Source organism: Pleurodeles waltl, chromosome 4_2, assembly GCF_031143425.1.
Source record: "Pleurodeles waltl isolate 20211129_DDA chromosome 4_2, aPleWal1.hap1.20221129, whole genome shotgun sequence".
NCBI lineage: Eukaryota > Metazoa > Chordata > Amphibia > Caudata > Salamandridae > Pleurodeles > Pleurodeles waltl.
This window is the reverse complement of record NC_090443.1, coordinates 665,812,106-665,830,601: the sequence shown is the minus strand read 5'-3', so window position 1 is coordinate 665,830,601 and position 18,496 is coordinate 665,812,106. Positions and strand designations below refer to the sequence as shown.

At 40.1% G+C, this 18,496-nt stretch overlaps 1 protein-coding gene across 1 annotated transcript in view; it reads left to right on the top strand.

Annotated features, from left to right (window-relative positions):
- Positions 1–18,496, top strand: part of GIPC2 (GIPC PDZ domain containing family member 2) — a 611,603-nt gene that overhangs the window by 292,960 nt on the left and 300,147 nt on the right. The window contains exon 3 of the mRNA XM_069232224.1: positions 13,921–14,101. Coding sequence (XP_069088325.1) covers positions 13,921–14,101 — 181 coding nt within the window. The remainder of the gene's footprint in view (positions 1–13,920; positions 14,102–18,496) is intronic.

Below are 18,496 nucleotides of genomic sequence, written 5' to 3'. Positions count from 1 at the left end.
GTGACCTGATGTGGCAGTTAGAGCACACAGGCATGTACCCCTGCCTTGAATGCTTGATGGCATGTGAAACTGGTATTCTGATTTTTTAAAATTATAAATGTAATCAGAGGCTTACCCTCTCTTTGGTAACATGCGGAATAGAAGCTGTTCTGTTCCCTGAAGGGCCACAACAAATTTTGTGCTAGAATGAGCAACAGACTTTTGTTCCGGCACTCTGTGTGCCTGTCAAGTGCATGCATGTGATCTGATCAGGCCCAAATTGCATAACTGCTAAAGATATGATAAAGATGAACATCTGCTTCTGCCGGGAGGCTGCAAATGCCAAAACTGAGCACCCATCTTAGTCTGGCCTTGGAGGCTGAGACTTCTTAAGACGAACACCCACCATGCTGATCTCCACTGAGCTGTCCTTTTCCCGAGTGACACTGCTGTGGTCCCTCCTCGTTAAAGGCACTACTGCAGGAATAGGTTTGGAGGACACACTCACAAGCACCACAAGGGCCACCATATCACCAGTAGGCAGTTGAAGCATAATTTAGCCATAAGAAGACTGAAAGATGGAAAGCATAAAGGCAGGTTGTAATAAGAACACTAAAAACATTGCTCCTGTGACTTTTTGTGGAAAACACAATTGAAAGGATATACACATTTGCCAATTGGGGTAAACCACACATAGAGTGTGGAGATGGTACTGTACAGGGGTGCAGCACTTTATAGAACATCGTAGAGGAGTTTGCAAACCTGAGACTGTACCCCAATTAAACTCTGTAGTATTTCATTTTTCAGTGTGATTACAGTACTTTCTTTATACTAAAATAAGCACTGGGCTAGACAATACGTTACTGTGTCTGTTGGTTGACAGCTGAGTTCTGAGTTCTTGTCTCCCACATTACCTTCCTGTGAAGCTTTTGACTCTTCATCCTCACTATTGTGTGACCCAGGGCAGCAAGGATGTACTTGCCACAGTTTACAGATCCATAGCAGTATAGACTCCAGGTCACCAGTTGCAAATGACCTCAAGCATCAAGGTTGTCCCAACAACTCCTGTCTGTCTTGTATGGGGGTCTAGCAAGGACCAAAGCTAATTTACAAGTGGCTGGTCTCATACTATAGTGACACAGTATTGTTATAGTATTGTTATAAACAACAAAGAAAACTCATGGATAACAAGGGAACAGGGATTCACATATAATTATTAAAGAAACAATGGTCCCTAATCAAGAGATGAAAAATATATGTATACACATATGGGAGTCATAAAATCAAAAGGGGGGGGAGGGACTGGGAGGGTAAAGGTCCAGTGTACGGTCTCCCATATTAATCATAAACACAAAAAGAGTACACTGTTCCTGAAAGAGAAAAAAGTTCTAGGGAACCTTGGAGATTCAGGAGCAAAAGCCCTCAAGCATCATTTTGGATGACAGGCATCATCATCGGGAATTGCTCCACGTCAGGCCGGCACTGCAATGCCTGACGTGCTCCAAAGAAAGAGCTGTCAGCTGTAATAGCTAGTGTGATGACTAGTGGAAGGAGACTAACCACCAGTCCAAAGCCAGGAGAGCAAAAAAGGATAGTTTAAAAATGGTTAATCATTTCCAGCCTCCATCATAATTTTAATCAGAAAAAGGAAATGAAGACCAAGGTTAAAAACAGAAAAGGAAAGTAAAAGTTGAGTGTAAGGCTCAACAACTTTCAAAATAGACATAGAGGGTTCCAAAAAGTGTGGTGCCTCTACCAGAAGGTCGACATGTTTCGCGTCTAAAGGTCCCGATGGATCCGTTGACGCTTCTTCAGGACCAGAATGTAGCTTCTCCAACGAACATTAGAAAAGAATAAAGCAATCACTTACATTTAGTCATTTGTTAAATGTCATCTAAAACGGTCGCCCAACCCCTATTAGGAGAAGTGGCTCCATAGGAAGCGCGAGCCCAAGGACTGCACAGATATAATTCATCTGAGGTCCTCAACGAAGGACCTACCCTCTGGTGTGCATTCGGGAGGGTAGGTCCTTCGTTGAGGACCTCAGATAAATTATATCTGTGCAGTCCTTGGGCTCGCGCTTCCTATGGAGCCACTTCTCCTAGTAGGGGTTGGGCGACCGTTTTAGATTACATTTAACAAATGACTAAATGTAAGTGATTGCTTTATTCTTTTCTAATGTTCGTTGGAGAAGCTACATTCTGGTCCTGAAGAAGCGTCAACGGATCCATCGGGACCTTTAGACGCGAAACATGTCGACCTTCTGGTAGAGGCACCACACTTTTTGGGACCCTCTATGTCTATTTTGAAAGTTGTTGAGCATTACACTCAACTTTTACTTTCCTTTTCTGTTTTTAACCTTGGTCTTCATTTCCCTTTTCTGATAAAAATTATGATGGAGGCTGGAAATGATTAACCATTTTTAAACTATTCTTTTTTGCTCTCCTGGCTTTGGACTGGTGGTTAGTCTCCTTCCACTAGTCATCACACTAGCTATTACATCTGACAGCTCTTTCTTTGGAGCACGTCAGGCATTGCAGTGCCGGCCTGACGTGGAGCAATTCCCGATGATGATGCCTGTCATCCAATGTGATGCTTGAGGGCTTTTGCTCCTGAATCTCCAAGGTTCCTTAGAACTTTTTTGTCTTTCAGGAACAGTGTACTCTTTTTGTGTTTACACATATGGGAGAACAATCATACCCATATGATCAGTCCAATCAACACAAGATATATTTTATTAGTAAGTAAATTACACAAAGAAATGTAAGTGGAAAAACATGTTCAATAAGAACAGACTCAGACAAATTTGTGACAAAAATAAATACATCTGATGAGTCACAATTGAACAAAGACACAACATAGCTCCTATACATGAATGGGCAATTCACATGGGGTCAAGGTGTCTTGGACATTGTGACATTTTTATCATTTGCCTTCTTGTGTTGATTGGACTGTATAGGGGTATGATTGTTCTCCCAAATAAGTATATGTATATTTTCATATTAGGGATCATTGTGTCTTTAATAATTATAGAGTGGCACAGTAAGCAAAAACCAGTGAACTGGAATGTGATCAGAGAAAATGCCAGTGGATGAGATTAACTCAAGCATTTCTTCCAGACAACTTGTTGCTTATTTGTTTGCCACGGGTGGAGGCTTCCATTAACAGTATTACTTTGACATGCTCCAAAGAGCACTGGCAATGTGCTGTGTCTTGAAGCAATGCACTTTGAGTACATCTCTGACAGTTAACATAAGGCCTGGTCACCTGATTTTTTTTTTTTTTTTTTTTGTCCTCATAATTATCACCCATGCTTTGGTAGAGGAAAAATGGTACCGGACGGGGGAAACGTAACCCTTGGGTCGTCCCGTTTGGTCTACGTTTTATTATTCTCCCAATCGTATGCCATCAACCAGGATATACTATTTTCTATGAAACCTAGTCATAACCAAAGCATCGCCCAGTATTGGGTAAGGGGAGTACTAATCATTGGACTTAAGTTGCACGAGGAGGAGACCAGACAGCAAAACAGTAATATACTATTGGTAGACATTTTCCCAATTCATCCAGAAGTTATCCCTTCTAGAAAGGGGACCTCGTTGTTCCATTATGCACATTCGATTTACAGATATTTGCCAATCCTTAGAACGGGGGGGAAAGGGGTCAACCCATTTACGACAAATTTCTCGTCTAGCCAAAAGTATTAATACAAACAACAGGTGTTCCTGATGTGCTGACAATTTTGGATAATTCATACCCTGTTCACTGACCCCAAACACCACCATAGAAAGATCCAATTTTACGTTCACATTAAATATTATCTTTAGAGTGTTTCCTATCTCCTCCCAATATTCCCACAACTTTGAACATTGCCAAAACATGTGTATATCGTTTGCCTTATCGTCACCACACCTCGGACAGTTTTTCTGAGTTTTCCCGATAGCTGTTAATCTGGCCGGCGTCCAGTAAACCCTATGAAGTGTGAACAAATGGTTTTTCTTCAACTCTGCCGGGCTGGTCGTGAACCACAATTCTGAGCAGGACCTATTCCATAAAGATTTCACATCTAGAGTTGGAAAGATCCCCCCCCACTTCAACAAGGGAAGGGATGTCCCATCCCTTGTTGCTTCCAACAGAGCATGGTACCACAGAGCAACTTCTTTATTAATGATTTTCTGGTTTAATTTCCCTTCCCATATATTCCTTCCTATTTCTCCTATTTGTTGCGATTTAACCCAACTAGCTATCTGAAGATACTTGAATTTGGAGACTGTCCCTCCAGTCCCTTCATAAAGTGTCGACCAGCTTAACAGTTCTGGTCCTTCCATTATCTGGCCCCATCTTACAATCCCACTCACTCTCAAAGGAATTGATAATTTATCAGTAAGGCATTCAGGAGTGCCAGGTGAATCCCAAATGGGGGAAGAGCTGCAAAAATAGGGTATCTCTAGCACCTTCCGAAAGTACATCCAAATGTTGCATGCATGTCTGAGTGTCTTCAAGCGTACCTCCTTGAAGTACTTAGGATGGCCGAATTTATATAGAAAATGATCTGCTTTTTCCTCGAGGTGTGCCGTTAAGGCTTTCCACGCCGGATCATATTCTGACTTCTTATTCAATAGGTTTCTAATGTTTTTTAATTGAAATGCCAGATAATACTTGAAGAAATCTGGAGACGCAATGCCCCCCCACTCTTTTTTTCTACTCATCTTTTTCCACGAGATCCTTACTCCTTTAGAGGCCCATACAAACGAGGATAAATCCCCCTGTAGTTTTTTAAACCAGCAGTTCTTAAACTCTAATGGAATAGTGTTGAATAAAAAGGTGAATTTTGGGAGAATGCACATCTTCAAAATGTTGGATCTTCCAATTATGGAAAGAGGGAGAGCGGCCCACGTCTTTAGCAATTTTTTGGTTTCTCTGTATGTTATGTTAAAATTTAGTTTAGGTACCTCATTTAGATCATTTGTTAATCGAATACCCAAATATCTGATCTCTTGTTTGACTAAAGGAGAAGCATAAGTCAAATTCCAACACATTATTTCTGTCTTTTCTGTGTTTACGCTGTAACCCGAAAGTTTACCAAATTGCTCCATCAAAGTATTGAACGCTAGTAGGGTAGAACTAACATCCTTGGTGTATAGCATAAGATCATCCGCATATAATGCTACTTTTTTTTCCCAGTCCCCACTTTGAAATGGAATAATTTCCTTACTTAACCTAAGAGAAATTGCCAGAGGCTCAATATATAAGTTAAAAAGCAAGGGAGACAATGGACATCCCTGTCGCGTACCCCGCCAAATCCTAAATTCTTGTGATAACTGGCCGTTGACCAGAATTCTCGCTGAGGGGCATCTATACAATTCCCTGACTGTCCTAACAAAAGGAAATCCCAAGCCTCCTTTTTCCAGCACTAACCTCAAAAAAGACCAATTGACCCGATCGAAGGCCTTTGCTGCATCAAAAGTCAGGATCGCCAGAGGGGTCTTTTCTTGTTCCGCCAGATCTATTGCAGCAAATAACTCATGTGTTACATCCTGGAGATACCTCCCTTTCATAAAACCCTTTTGATCCGTATGAATCAGATTGCCTATGGCACTCCCTAATCTCCTGGCTAAAATCCCTGTATAAAGTTTGTAGTCGGCATTCAACAGGGAGATGGGTCTGTAAGATGCACAAGACATTGGATCCTTACCTGGCTTTAAAACTAGACAAATTATAGCCTCTCTCCAGGATTTAGGCGTCTGAGCCCCCTCAACCAGCATAGAATTAAATAATTCTAATAAAAATGGACTAATAACTTCCCCCAAGACCTTGTACAATTCATTAGGTAGGTTGTCTGGACCAGCGGCCTTTCCTTTTTTTAACGCTTTTATGCCTTCAATAAGCTCAGCCTCATTTATTTTACAATTTAATAGGGTCTTTTCAGAATCTTCTAGAGCTGGAAGGTGTAGTTTTTCTAGAAAATCACTAATCGACTCGTCTGAATTAACCAGGCTTTCTGAGTATACGTCTTGGAAAAAGGATACAAATGCCCCCTCAATCTCTTCTTGCTCCACACAAATCTGATTCGTATTGTCCGATTTGACTGCTGAAATATATCTTTTAGAGAGGTCTGACTTAACCTTCCATGCTAGTAGCTTACTGCAACCTTCTCCATATTCATGGTGAGCATATCGGCTAGCTTCCCATTTTAACTTACTGCGATTTTCCAAAAAAGCCTCTAGCTTAGTCCGAACATTATCCTCTTGACATATCAAGTCCTCTAATAAATTGACCTTCTCTTCTGCTCGTGCTTTATGGATTGCAGCTTGCAAGGTTTTTAGAGATAATTCCATATCTCCCAATTTCTCTTTTTCTTCACGATGTTTGTATATTGCCAGGCTCATAAGCCTCCCTCTAATATAAGCCTTAAAGGCGTCCCAAACACACCATAAACTTGCCGTACCTTGGTTCAAAAGAAAGAAATCTCTTGTGTCTTTTTTTAATGCTTCTACTATAGAGTCGTCTAATAGTATAGCGCGATTAATTATACATCTAATACCCTTATTTACGACCCTGATATCCAAGTGTAATTTTACAGCTGAATGATCTGAGAGGTGAGCTGGATTGTGGGCTACCTTTCTGACCTCTGGGCATAAACTTTTGTGTATTAAAAAAAAATCTATTCTAGATCTATGCCCATATTTTTTATTGTAAAATGTATATCTGTCTCCTTCGCCTCCTCTGCAGTGCCATATGTCTACCAATCCTAAATCTTGCATGGCTTGTTTCACCTGTGCCCTCATTTTAGGAGAGTTATCCGTACCTCGAGGGGTTGACTGGCCTGGTCACCTGATGATCCATGTGGAGTAGGCCAGAGTGGTGAGGTATTAGTTCAGCAAATGCTAACAGAACCCATCAAATTGCTGTCAACTCCAGCAAACTTGATGATTAACTAGTCTTTGCAAGTAGCTCCTCATCCTAGACATGCTTCTCCCTTACGTAAGCACCACACACATCAGTGGTCCAAAGTAGAGCAGAGGGGATGATGGAGACACACTGAACATAGTGTGGTATGGACCAACCACTAAGCCACAGCTTCCTGTATTTCAGTAGTTACTGAACTGAGGACCTTAAAGTCAAGCTTCCAGGTATACCAACTGTTGAAAATGAATGGGCCTCATGTGTTCAGATTAAGAAGTGCACAAGTCTTAACAGCCAGACTGGCTGCAGACATGTGTTCGACTCACAACCATGCACATGCTACCAACTCCTGAAAAAACACAACATAAGGAAAATAGCCCTTCCCTAAGAGACTCCATGCCCAGCAAATCACAAAACATGGCCTGATGAATTTCCAAGTTTTAATAAGTGTGCAGATGGAACTTCTTCATATTCAAGTGGAACCAAATGACCCAGCATCTGGAGTGTGTCGTGGGTGCCTTACGTGGACACAGGCACACAGTAGCTTGCAGAAAGAGAATAACACCCTTCTTGTGCAGTGAGGCAAACACTGGACCACGTATCTTGATGAATTAGTATAAAAAATGCCGCCAGTTGATGGTAAAAACCTGGATTTGCAATGTTTTCTCTCCAATACAAAGCACATGAATTGTTGAATCTCCACATGGAACAGCACATTGTGGAATATGTTGCTTAAGACCAGATAAGTCAGAAAGTTAGTGGGGTGAAGGAGAAGGATTAGGCACTGGAAACAATCCAATAGAAGTTATATGCCACAGCTTTGTTTGCACTCTCTAGATCTGTAAACATTCTAAGTCACCAGCCAGCTTTGGTATCAGAAAAAAATGGGTCAGCAGCAGAAAGCCAGTTCCCTAGCTCAGACCTGGATCATCACCATCAGTCCAGGGCAGACCATCTTAATGTGCATCTGCAGTTACCAAGCACTAGACATTGGTTCTGATTTAATCAGAGAAGTGGATAGTGTCAAATACCTGCAGGTGAGCAAGATTTCTATTGGAAAGAGTCCTCTTCTAAAGCCTCTCCCTCAAAAAAGCACCAAAGCTGTTGTTGCTACTGAGGCTGCTACCTGGACAAGACAGTGAGGAACAGGATTATGATTATTGTGTTCTTGCTTTCTAAAATCAGTAAAAATTGGGGCCAAAGAACTTAAGCCTCAGGACAGAAAAGCAGGTAATGAGGATTTTATGATCAGCAACCCACATCTAAGGCTATGACCATATATATTTTAAGGAGGCAAGTGAAGCCCCTGAAGCAAAAGCTATAGACCACATCCAATCATAAACGAGTGACTAGTTGTTTAGATGTCTTGGATACAGTGATGCTATGCTTGAAGGTGTGTACTATAATAGCATCCCTCATCTTCCTGCATAGCAGCATAAAGGGCCAACAACATCTCTCAAAAGTTCTAAAGTGGCATGATTGCCTAAGAACTCCTCTAAAGGGAAAGGTCATAGCAGGACAATAACACTTCAAAACATCCTTCACCATCTGATGCCCAAGGTCTTCTCATGCGTTGTCCTCCAAAGCCCTGGGTGTATTTATTGTATTTAACATTATTTCATCTGTGGTGCCTCCATAATTTTCTATGGGAGTGTGTTGCAATACCTGTGAGTTGTCATGTGTAGTGCTGCACTTATTCCAAGAGGGGACTGGAGTATCTTTTCGTTTACGAATAGCTTTGGGGCTAGTTTTTAGTTGGTTCTACCACTGCCTAATTTCCTCAAATTTGGCAGTAAGTATTCCCCTTTTTTCCAGTCACTCCCCCAGGCTTTTCCCACATTTATATGGTGAACTCCACATCTGGGGTGGAGAACTCTGTATGGAAAGACAAGCAAAAGTTGAGATATCGACACATAGGTCTGAAAGTAGCAAAATGAAGAAGAATTCATAATTTTTAATTTAGTAGTTGGTTGCTGAGTTGGCAGGGCACTAAGAAGAGAAGTTATTTTAAAATGTGATCTTTGTTTGTTATTTTTTATTAGTTTTTATGTTGATTAAATATCAAATGTGTCATTTATTATGTTAATCGTTGAATTGATTATTCAATACCTTAGTTTTTAAGTGCAATTTTTTATGTTGATTTTTTGTTTTACATTTTTTACAGTTGCATTTGTAATCTTTAATTTAGTAGCAGGTTTTTTGTTTTATGGAGTGGGAAGTTCTTCACAATATTGAATATTGTTTTATTCATATTACATTTTTTAGGTTAATTAAAAGAAAAGTGGTCAACACCACCATATATCATTTTCTGTGTGGTTAACAGTTTTAAAGTGCTCTACAAGGAGAGTGCCTGGCACAGGTCATCTGATCATTGATATATGTTGTAGTATTCAGACTTTCAAAGACTGGGTTGTTTGTCCAATATATATTAGTTTGCATGGATATTTCACACAATAACCACTTTTTTGGTGTTGCAATTGGAGAACTTCATTTGTCCATGTGTCTTGCATTAAGTGTGATCATTTTTGTTTCACTGGTAAACTGGCATGCTGAACAGTTATTGCACTTGCAGTGTCCAATGAGTGGGGGCAGTTCTAACATTTCTCTGAGATCTTTCTTCCTTTCAGCTCAATAAGCTGCCTTAACTAAAAGGTCACTTAAATTACAGCCCTTTTAGAATGAGAATAAAGGCTTGGGAATTTCTAAAGCCTAATTTTACTGGCTTTGGGATTGTACATGATGACACACGTAAGGGGAGCATCTTTTTGTCTCAACTTGAGGACAAGCAATGTTTTTTTAGATGTAAACCATGCCCGCTTAGATACTGCCTTCACAAGCTTTTAAGGATATCCTGTACTCACCAATTTGTTTATTAAGGTGGTAGCATTTTCAGCGTACTCATTCCTATTCAAACAATTTCGCCGAATACAAAGAAATTCTCCATATGGCAGATTCTCTTTCAAAGGAAAAGTCTTTCTAAAGAAAAATATCTGTTATGAGCATCCGCACACTTCACTGAAGAAAGGCGAAGAGCTTACACTGAGCCCACAACTACTTCAAAGGCTAATTCGCATCAAGGCCGACCCTGGAAGTTAGACGGCGATGTCAGTCACAGTCAGGGCTCAAAGCTTTGCGTGCGCACAGGTTACGCACGAGATCACAATGTGACACATCCATGTGCAGACTCGTGCAGCACCAAATGCTCAATACAAGCCCAAAATGCTTGTGAAGGGCTCTGATGTTGTCCCGCTGTGAGCAGCTGGATGTTAATCACTCGCAGCACTCCCAGCACAGACGGCGCAGTCCCAGACCTGCCAACTTCACCAAAATCCTCACAGTGTGAGGAGGGTCATGGCCTTGGAAGGCCTGGCCTTGTGGGGAGATGCACCTAAGAGGCACTTTTACCCCCACCCAGCCCCAAACCCCCTCCTCAGAAAACATAGAAAACAATCTTGCTGGGGCTGCTGCCAATGTCATTGGGTCTTTTTACACCCATTAATGGACATCGGCCGTTAAAAGCTTCCCAAAATGAGCTGACAACCACTATTTTTAGTGGTTTTCAGCTCATTTATCCTGCCACTGTGTGATATTGGCTCCTCCCCGGGAGACTGTGTGATCAGAGTCGATATTGTGTGTCACACACACAGTAGCACCGTGTGAGTTGGCAGGTCACAGCTTGGGGCGAGAAAACACTCTTGGCAGGTCTTGATTTCAGCTAAATAATCGTAGAATACTGTTGGTTATCTGCAAGAGTCTTTCTTCTCGTTGCCACTGTGGGGAGTACGGCCCCAAATGTTACATTTTCTGCTTCTTCATTTCCAAGTACATGAACAGTGACCGGCAGAGCAATAACTTCAACTGCCCGTTCATTAGAAACCACTCACATTCCACGTTCTAATTCCATCTACCAGATCAACCCCAACTGCTTCTTATCAAAGACTGTGGAATTATTAGGTCCATGCTCCGCCTAAGTGAATAAATAGTACCCTATGGAATAAATAACATGGGCAGGATAACCTGTGAATAACTGATGGTGAGGAACAGTGATGAGATTAAAGGGCAGGGCAACCTACCACACCTTAAAAATACATGAATGATAGAGTGCGAGGCAAGAACACTATCTCACCTGACAGTGTAGGATGCTGAGTCCTAAATAATGGGATGATCTCTTGGCTTGAGAAACAAAGATGGCAGTGCTATTTGCATTTGTGCCAGTTTACAAGGGGCTGGGATTCTTTCCTTCCATGCTGTGGAGGTGATGAGGTCTTGATTCCTTTTGTAATATGTAGGTGCATATAGACACATTTAGACTTTGAACACGGAGTACACCCAATACATAACAGTGATTCACATTGCAAATAATCCGTTGCAGGCCAAGAATCTTTTTAATCTTGGGCGTACAATAGGCATGCTTATACAAAGCTAGTACTACAATGAATCCATTATAACCAGTCAAATTGAAAGACAGTGCAAGTGGCTCACATGATAGTTGTAATTAATACACTGACATAACAGTCATTACATTAACTAGAAGTATGCTGAAAGTAATTTCTTTGGTCCAATAACCTTGCTTTCCGTTTCAACGTTTAAAAAACAAACATGGCAAGTTGCTGTCAAGAACGCTCCTTCCTATGTACCATTTGTTTTCTAGTGTTTTCTAGTGTAAATAAGAATGTTTTTGATATCACAGTGCTAATATATAACGTGTTATGTAGAAAAAATGCAATATGTGTGTGCATGACCTTGCATCATGATTAAAATCACTGTGCATGGTACTGCCATGAACATCCTATGTATTATGGTACATGTCAGTGAGTTATATACAAAATTATACATTATTAAAAGCAAATAATTCATACTGAACTATTGCAATATGTCAGACCTAAATATCTTGTCAATGTATAATTCCAGGATCAGCCATATAATATTCCAGCATAGTTGTAAGAAATTGTGCAGTCTACAAACTACGTGAACAACTTTGGGTTAAATATTTTCCCTATTCCAAAGTGTTAGAGGTTTGTAAACATATTAGTACATGGAATCATGACCATATTGTCTAGTCACAAATAGCTTTTAGAAGTATCATGTCCTGTACAGTCAAAATTCTCTTTAAGGGGCTGGTGTTTAATGAAATAATGAATAATCGAAAGAGGAATATACAATCACAATAAATTCAAATGATTATTGAGCTCAATTCGTCAGAGATATTCCGTCAATTTCTGATGGAGCAACCTTCACATGTATCAAGAACAACAGTGAAATCAACTCCTCGTTTATATTAAGCCACGGTTCAGTCGTTTGTCAACGTAGGTCATTTTCTCTATGGCCAATGGCTCTCTAGTCGTGCATTAGCAGCAGCAGTATGACATATTGTTATACTAAAAGTTATTTATTAGTGTAACAATCCAGTGTAGATGTAGAAGGTATCCACAAGTGGTTAAATACAGTGAAACCTCTATGGTAACATAAATAGTATATGTCTAGAGGAGGTCAGTGAGGAGCAGTATGACGTCTTATTCTGCTGCTCTGTTGTAATAGTCTGCACTTTACCTGTGTGTTGGTTAATCAACATAAATCGAATTGTAAAAGCGCCACATGGAGTATGCCACATTTCCGGCTGTTGTCTATTTATTGTGTGAGAAAGATTGCCATGACTAAAAAAGTATTTTTGTTAGACCGCGTGAGCTTATATGTAGTGCAGTGGCCACAACTAAAATGTTCAGTGGTAGTTGTGAATACTATCTTTAATGGTTTTTGTTTTGCTTCTTTGAAGACAAACATTGGTATTATTTAGACTGTGTTGGCTGCTGCCAAACCATGCCAGTGTTTATTGACGGCTTTGATTAACATACTGCTGCGTGGACAGAAGATGGAAACGCAAATAATTCTCTTATCTTTATCTCTCTTGAGAGCTCTGTAGATTAATTTCTTGGGACAACCTCTCACTCGAAGTTTGGTACTACATTCCTGTAGTTCAGCAAAGAACCCTTGATAATATTTACAGTTCCTTGTTATGCTGAGAAACTGACCAAATGATAAGTTGTCCCAAAATGCTCTTGATTGGCGCCTGTGATCTATTAAATGGAAGTGCCATTCTGTTAGTCAGTGAGTAAGTTGACCAAAAGAATCCATCCACATTGTTGATGAGTAAATTAAATTAAATTGATGGAACTGTCAATACGTAAATTTCCATGTTAAACAAGCACATATAAACTTTTCATGTATAATGTTGCCGTTAATAAATTATACTTTCAAGTTACAATAAGGTATAAAATTAAATAACTTTTGTAATGCATGTCAGTAAATATAATGGAGAACTACATTTTTCAACATTAAACTATACATTAAATGCACGTTAATCATAACATCATTATCGTTTCAAGTGTGACTACTTTCTAACATCCTAAGGAAACATATGAAATCAAAATCAGTGGTTAATTTTCAATCTAGACAGTTATACCACTCACATGTAAATCTGAGTCTACATTGAACGCACCTCAATATAGGCTTTTTAGTGCACCACTTTACAATTAGCTTGTTGCAATTTTACACAGTATAATGTCAATATGATCACGTATAGATCATCATTGTGATGTCAAAGGCAGCAGCTAAATCTCTGCTGCACCATCTGCCTATTTCTCTGTCTCCATCTCTCTCTCTCTCTTTCACTCTCTCTCTCTATTTCACTCTCTCTCTTCCTGTTTCATTCTCTTGCTCTCTCTCTCTTTCTGTCTCACTCTCTCTCTCTCTGTTTCGCTCTGCCTCTCTGTCTATCTTTCTCTCTCTGTCTCTCAGTAGTGCACAGCAGTGCACATTAGTGCTCCTATATCATGTCTACCAAAGATACTAATTTAAGGCTGCAGTAAAATCTAACAGCTAGAGGTTTTAGGCTCCAATCTAAACTTTACTTTTTACTTGTTTTTAAACAAATTATCATATACCACTTGCATGCTTTATAATGATAGAGTTGTATTTAGAACCATGAAGCTATCTTGTATAATACAGCACAAATAAATAATATGATTTATTTGACAGCGCATAAAAGATGAAAGCATCATTGCCAAAGTCAACATGATCAACGTGGGCGATCATATAGAATCTATAAATGGCGTCAGTGTTGTAGGTTCGCGGCATTATGAAGTTGCAAAAAACCTGAAAGAATTGGAAAAAGGAAGGACGTTTACATTAAAGTTGATAGAACCTATGAAAGCATTTGGTAAGTAACCAGAATAATACCCATCTCAACTTATGTCTCATTCTAATGAATACACTGTAGGCTTATTTTATGTGTATGGGTGCTATGCTGTACAATAAGAACACATTCAATCCTTCGTACACCGCAGCTGATTGTTACATTTTCGATATAATCACTCCTCAATCCGTAGCAAGCTAAAATGTAGATAAATTGACGGAATTTACATTGATCTGTAAGGGACTTTCTTGATCCATCAAGGGAAAAGAGGGACAATTGGCACCTTGAAAATGAAAATGGGATAATAAATGATTACAGGCAAATACTGTTTCGCAGGTTTTCATCGCACACTGGCTAAGGTCTACTTTAATCATGTCACTACAAAGATGCATGCACTTATTCTAAATGCTAGTGGGTAGTATCTCTTCCTTCAAATAGTCCTATGTATGTATTGCTAGATAAAAGCATGACATAGGTTCTCAAACTGCTGCATCTGTGTTGTATAGATTTTCCTGTGTTCATTGTTTATTTTTTATTGGGATATGGTGGTGATTTTCGGATGCTTTCCTAACTTGTAAAAATCATTGTTTATCAATGTTTATTGAGATAGCCATACAAACAAAGTATCTGCAAAACATGTTGTTTTCTATTCAAGTGCATGTTTAATATGTTCATTTCATTTAAAGGAGTAATATTGCAGGATATTTAGGGACAGAATTATTAAGTACGAACCACAAATGAGATGCCAATCATAAAACAAGAGAACATTTGGAGAGATCCACATTACACACAAAAAATGCAAGCATAAGGATTGTTCCCAAAGGGAAAGAGCTAAAACCGTAAAATGCTTCCAAGAACACGACCCTGAATTGGTAAAGGACAACAGCGGGAAGGACACAGGATCTGAACATTCTGGAAAACATTCACATTAAAAATGCAAGACAGATCGATATATAAATCATAATTTTCTGTAGAGATCATCCCAAATCTAGGTCTTTATTTGTATTCCATAATTCCTAAGTCATCAGCCCATTTCAATGATACTTTTTCATTTTGTGAAGTTTTTTTTTTAACTGTATGCTTCAGAAAAAGTGTATTAAAATATATCCACGATGAGTGATGAAAAAGACTGAAGGTGCCTTTAATAGTTGTGGCATAAACCGTTTGTCTACCTGCTGCATCAAAACATATGGCAGCATCCCACTGTCTTTCAACCTTATCTTTTCTGGTGGTATCTGCACTGACCTGGTGAAACCGCACCCAGAATTTGCTTGTATGCAGTTCTTATCAGATTCAGTCAGGATTCTACCATTACCCATAATGCTTCTAATCGCCAAGACCGCACAAAGCTTCTAGCAACGTAGTGACTTTGCTTCAGGCCTCTGCTGTCAAATTACGGAACCTCTTCCACTGTGAACAAGACACTTCAATGCTATGCAATTATCTGCTTCCAGTATGTGTCAGTCTCTAAATTTAACTGGCCCACCACCACTGGCATGCCAAAAGCTGATGGGGGCCAGCGAGGCATGCAGGGGTGGGGGGAGAGGGAGGGGCACCTGGCATTTACACACCATTTCTTATAGCAACTAATAACAAGAGATGTCTTTAGGTCTGATTTAGAGTTTGGCAGATGGGTTGTTCTTCCACAGGCATAGCAGATATACCACCAGCCATACTACAAGTGCATTATATCCTATTGCACTTTCAATATGGCAAACACAGTGTTTAATTTGAGTGAAAGAAGGGGGAGTAGAAAGATGAAAAACCGTCTCAAAAGGAGGAACCTGCAAGAGTGAGATAAAGGGGTAGGGTGTGTGTGGTAGTGCATTAGTGAGGCATGAGGTGGACTGAAGACTGTGCAGCCTTGGTAATCAGTGAAGTGACATTAAAAAGCCATGGCTGAAAGCTTCTGAGCACAGCTTTGGGCACCAACACACATTCTTTCACAAATTAAGCACTGGCCTGATGGGATATCCATCAAGGTTGTGAAGGAGTAACCCTCCCTCTAAACTCTATATCAAGCCCTTAGCATCTAGCATCCTCCATAGCCTGAGGATCATCAATGTGGTGGAAAATGGGTTTTCTCAGTTTCCATCTCATAAAAATAAATCATTATAGTGAAGGGCTTGCCTGTTTGACCCTGAAGCAAGGGCTGCAGCTGTAAAAGCCGCTGTCACTGCTCGACTCTTGCTCTCCTGAAGCGGGATCTCTGTGCCCGAACCTTACGCATGTACTACTCGTCCCATCCGGTGCATGTTTGACAATACCATGTCCGCACCACTCCCCATCATTGTGCCTGCAGCCAAGAAGGCCGCTGCCACTGACAAGTGCACTTGGAAGATAATGTTTGTAATTTTAAAATGAGTTGCTAAAATGATATGAATTATAGCCCTGAAGACGTTGGATGCAATGCAGGCAGCACTGATGAAACATGTGTTGGCATGGGCAATGAAAATATGATTGGACGGAAATATAGTTTATATGAATATCCAATACACAGCGTGGACTTACTTTGGAGTGCTCGGAGTCTCATTGTAAAAAATCATAGTGAAGTGTGTTGTTTTTACTGTCCCTGTAACAGTAGATGTTTTCAGGATGACTATCTGGAACCTTTAGGACTGTGCCCGAGAATATGTTTCCAGCCTACTTCAATAATTCTCAGCACGACACCAAGATTCTCAAAATGTGTTCCTTCTTATCAAGACAAATAGCCCTCTCTTTAGCTCTATTACTGCTGCATGAGCAGATGCATTTCTTGTTGGAGACTGAAAGAGAAGCAGGAGAGCTGTATGAGAATCAGGTTAAATATCTCCCTGTATTCAGTTTCCAATTGGAGAACGTTAAAAGGAGAACATTTTGGGTAAGAAATTATAATTTGATTTTATATAAAGTGCTGATATCATGTGGGATTTGTGCAAGCATACAGCGTTAGTGCAAATATACTGTACTGTATGTTTCACTTCTTGTGTACTAGTGCATGAGGGAAGATGTGAGGGGGATGATTTACAAGAGCTTTATCTGTCTCTGAAAAACAGAATCCCATGGATAAAGACAGAGTAGAAATCAGGCTAAAATTACAAGAGCTTTGTGGATGACTCAATAAAGAGCTAGAAATGCATGAGTGATATTGTTACAAGGGCATATAAATGTTAATAGCATAATACTAAAGAAGCACCCCAAGCAGCGCTGCAACCTCCAATCACCAGGAAACTCACCCCCATCAGCCAGATAGCAGTGCTGTCAACTTATGACCATTCATTACTCGATTGTCATAATGCCACCAGAAGAGTTTCTTAGCCAGCACTGCATCCTTCCTTGAACAGGTGACACTCCTAGCAGCCAATCAGCAGCCACCTTCTTGTTTATCCCTGCCTGCCTCCCCTCCTAAATCCTGGTCAGTCATAACTCATCACCTCATCCTCCATCCAGTACCCCAGCAATACCTTTCTTGAAGACTTCAATAAACCCAGCAACTAAAACACCAACGTAATGAAGAAATCTTTCACACTACTCAATACCCCAGTCATCAAACAGCTTGTCTCCAACCAACCCACTCCAAAAGCCACATCTTTGGCTTTATCCTGTCAGCATTTCCCACAATGCACTGCATGACCCCAATGCTTCTGAACTAGACAAAACAGTTCACCATTCCTCTTTCCATCCTCCACACCACCTGAGTAGTGTACTGAGGGCAACCAAAGAAGCAAAATTCAACTCTCTGCACTGCCAAGGTTTTAACTTGCATGCCCTCTATGTAAACCTCATCAACCTTTTGAAAACCATCTAGGCAACATTAAATGTTAACACTCAACATCTACAACACTACATTGAAAAAACACATATAACATATCCTCAAAAACACAATCCTTGAAACTGAAACCTGCAGCACTATGGGACACCCCAAAACTCTCCAACAACAAGCACACCATTCACAGACATAAAATGATAAGGAGATGATCATGGTCCAAGGGACATCACCCAATTTCAAGCACTAAGTTCTGCATGCACAGCCAGTAAAGCCTCATTTAAAGACAACTTATAGACACCTTCTACAAACCTAATAATAATCAACTAAATAAAAGATCCTCTTCCAGTTCCTTCTATTCCACATTCAGCTAACAAGTGTGATGCTATAAATCAAGTATTCCCCAACAAGATCCCTCATCAACAATACAGGAACAATATCAAATCTACTGCCTATCCCCCATCAGTCCACCAAGTAGGCAAACTTCAAACTCCACTCTTGCATAAAACTCACCAATATCCTGAACTCACTGAAGGCTACCTCACATGCAGATGATATCCTACCATCCTCCATCATTATTTTACTTGATGAATATGCCTTCACCCCCATTGTCAATATTGTCAATGGCGCCAAACCCAAAGAAACTTTCTAAATGCCCCCAAGACATGATGTAA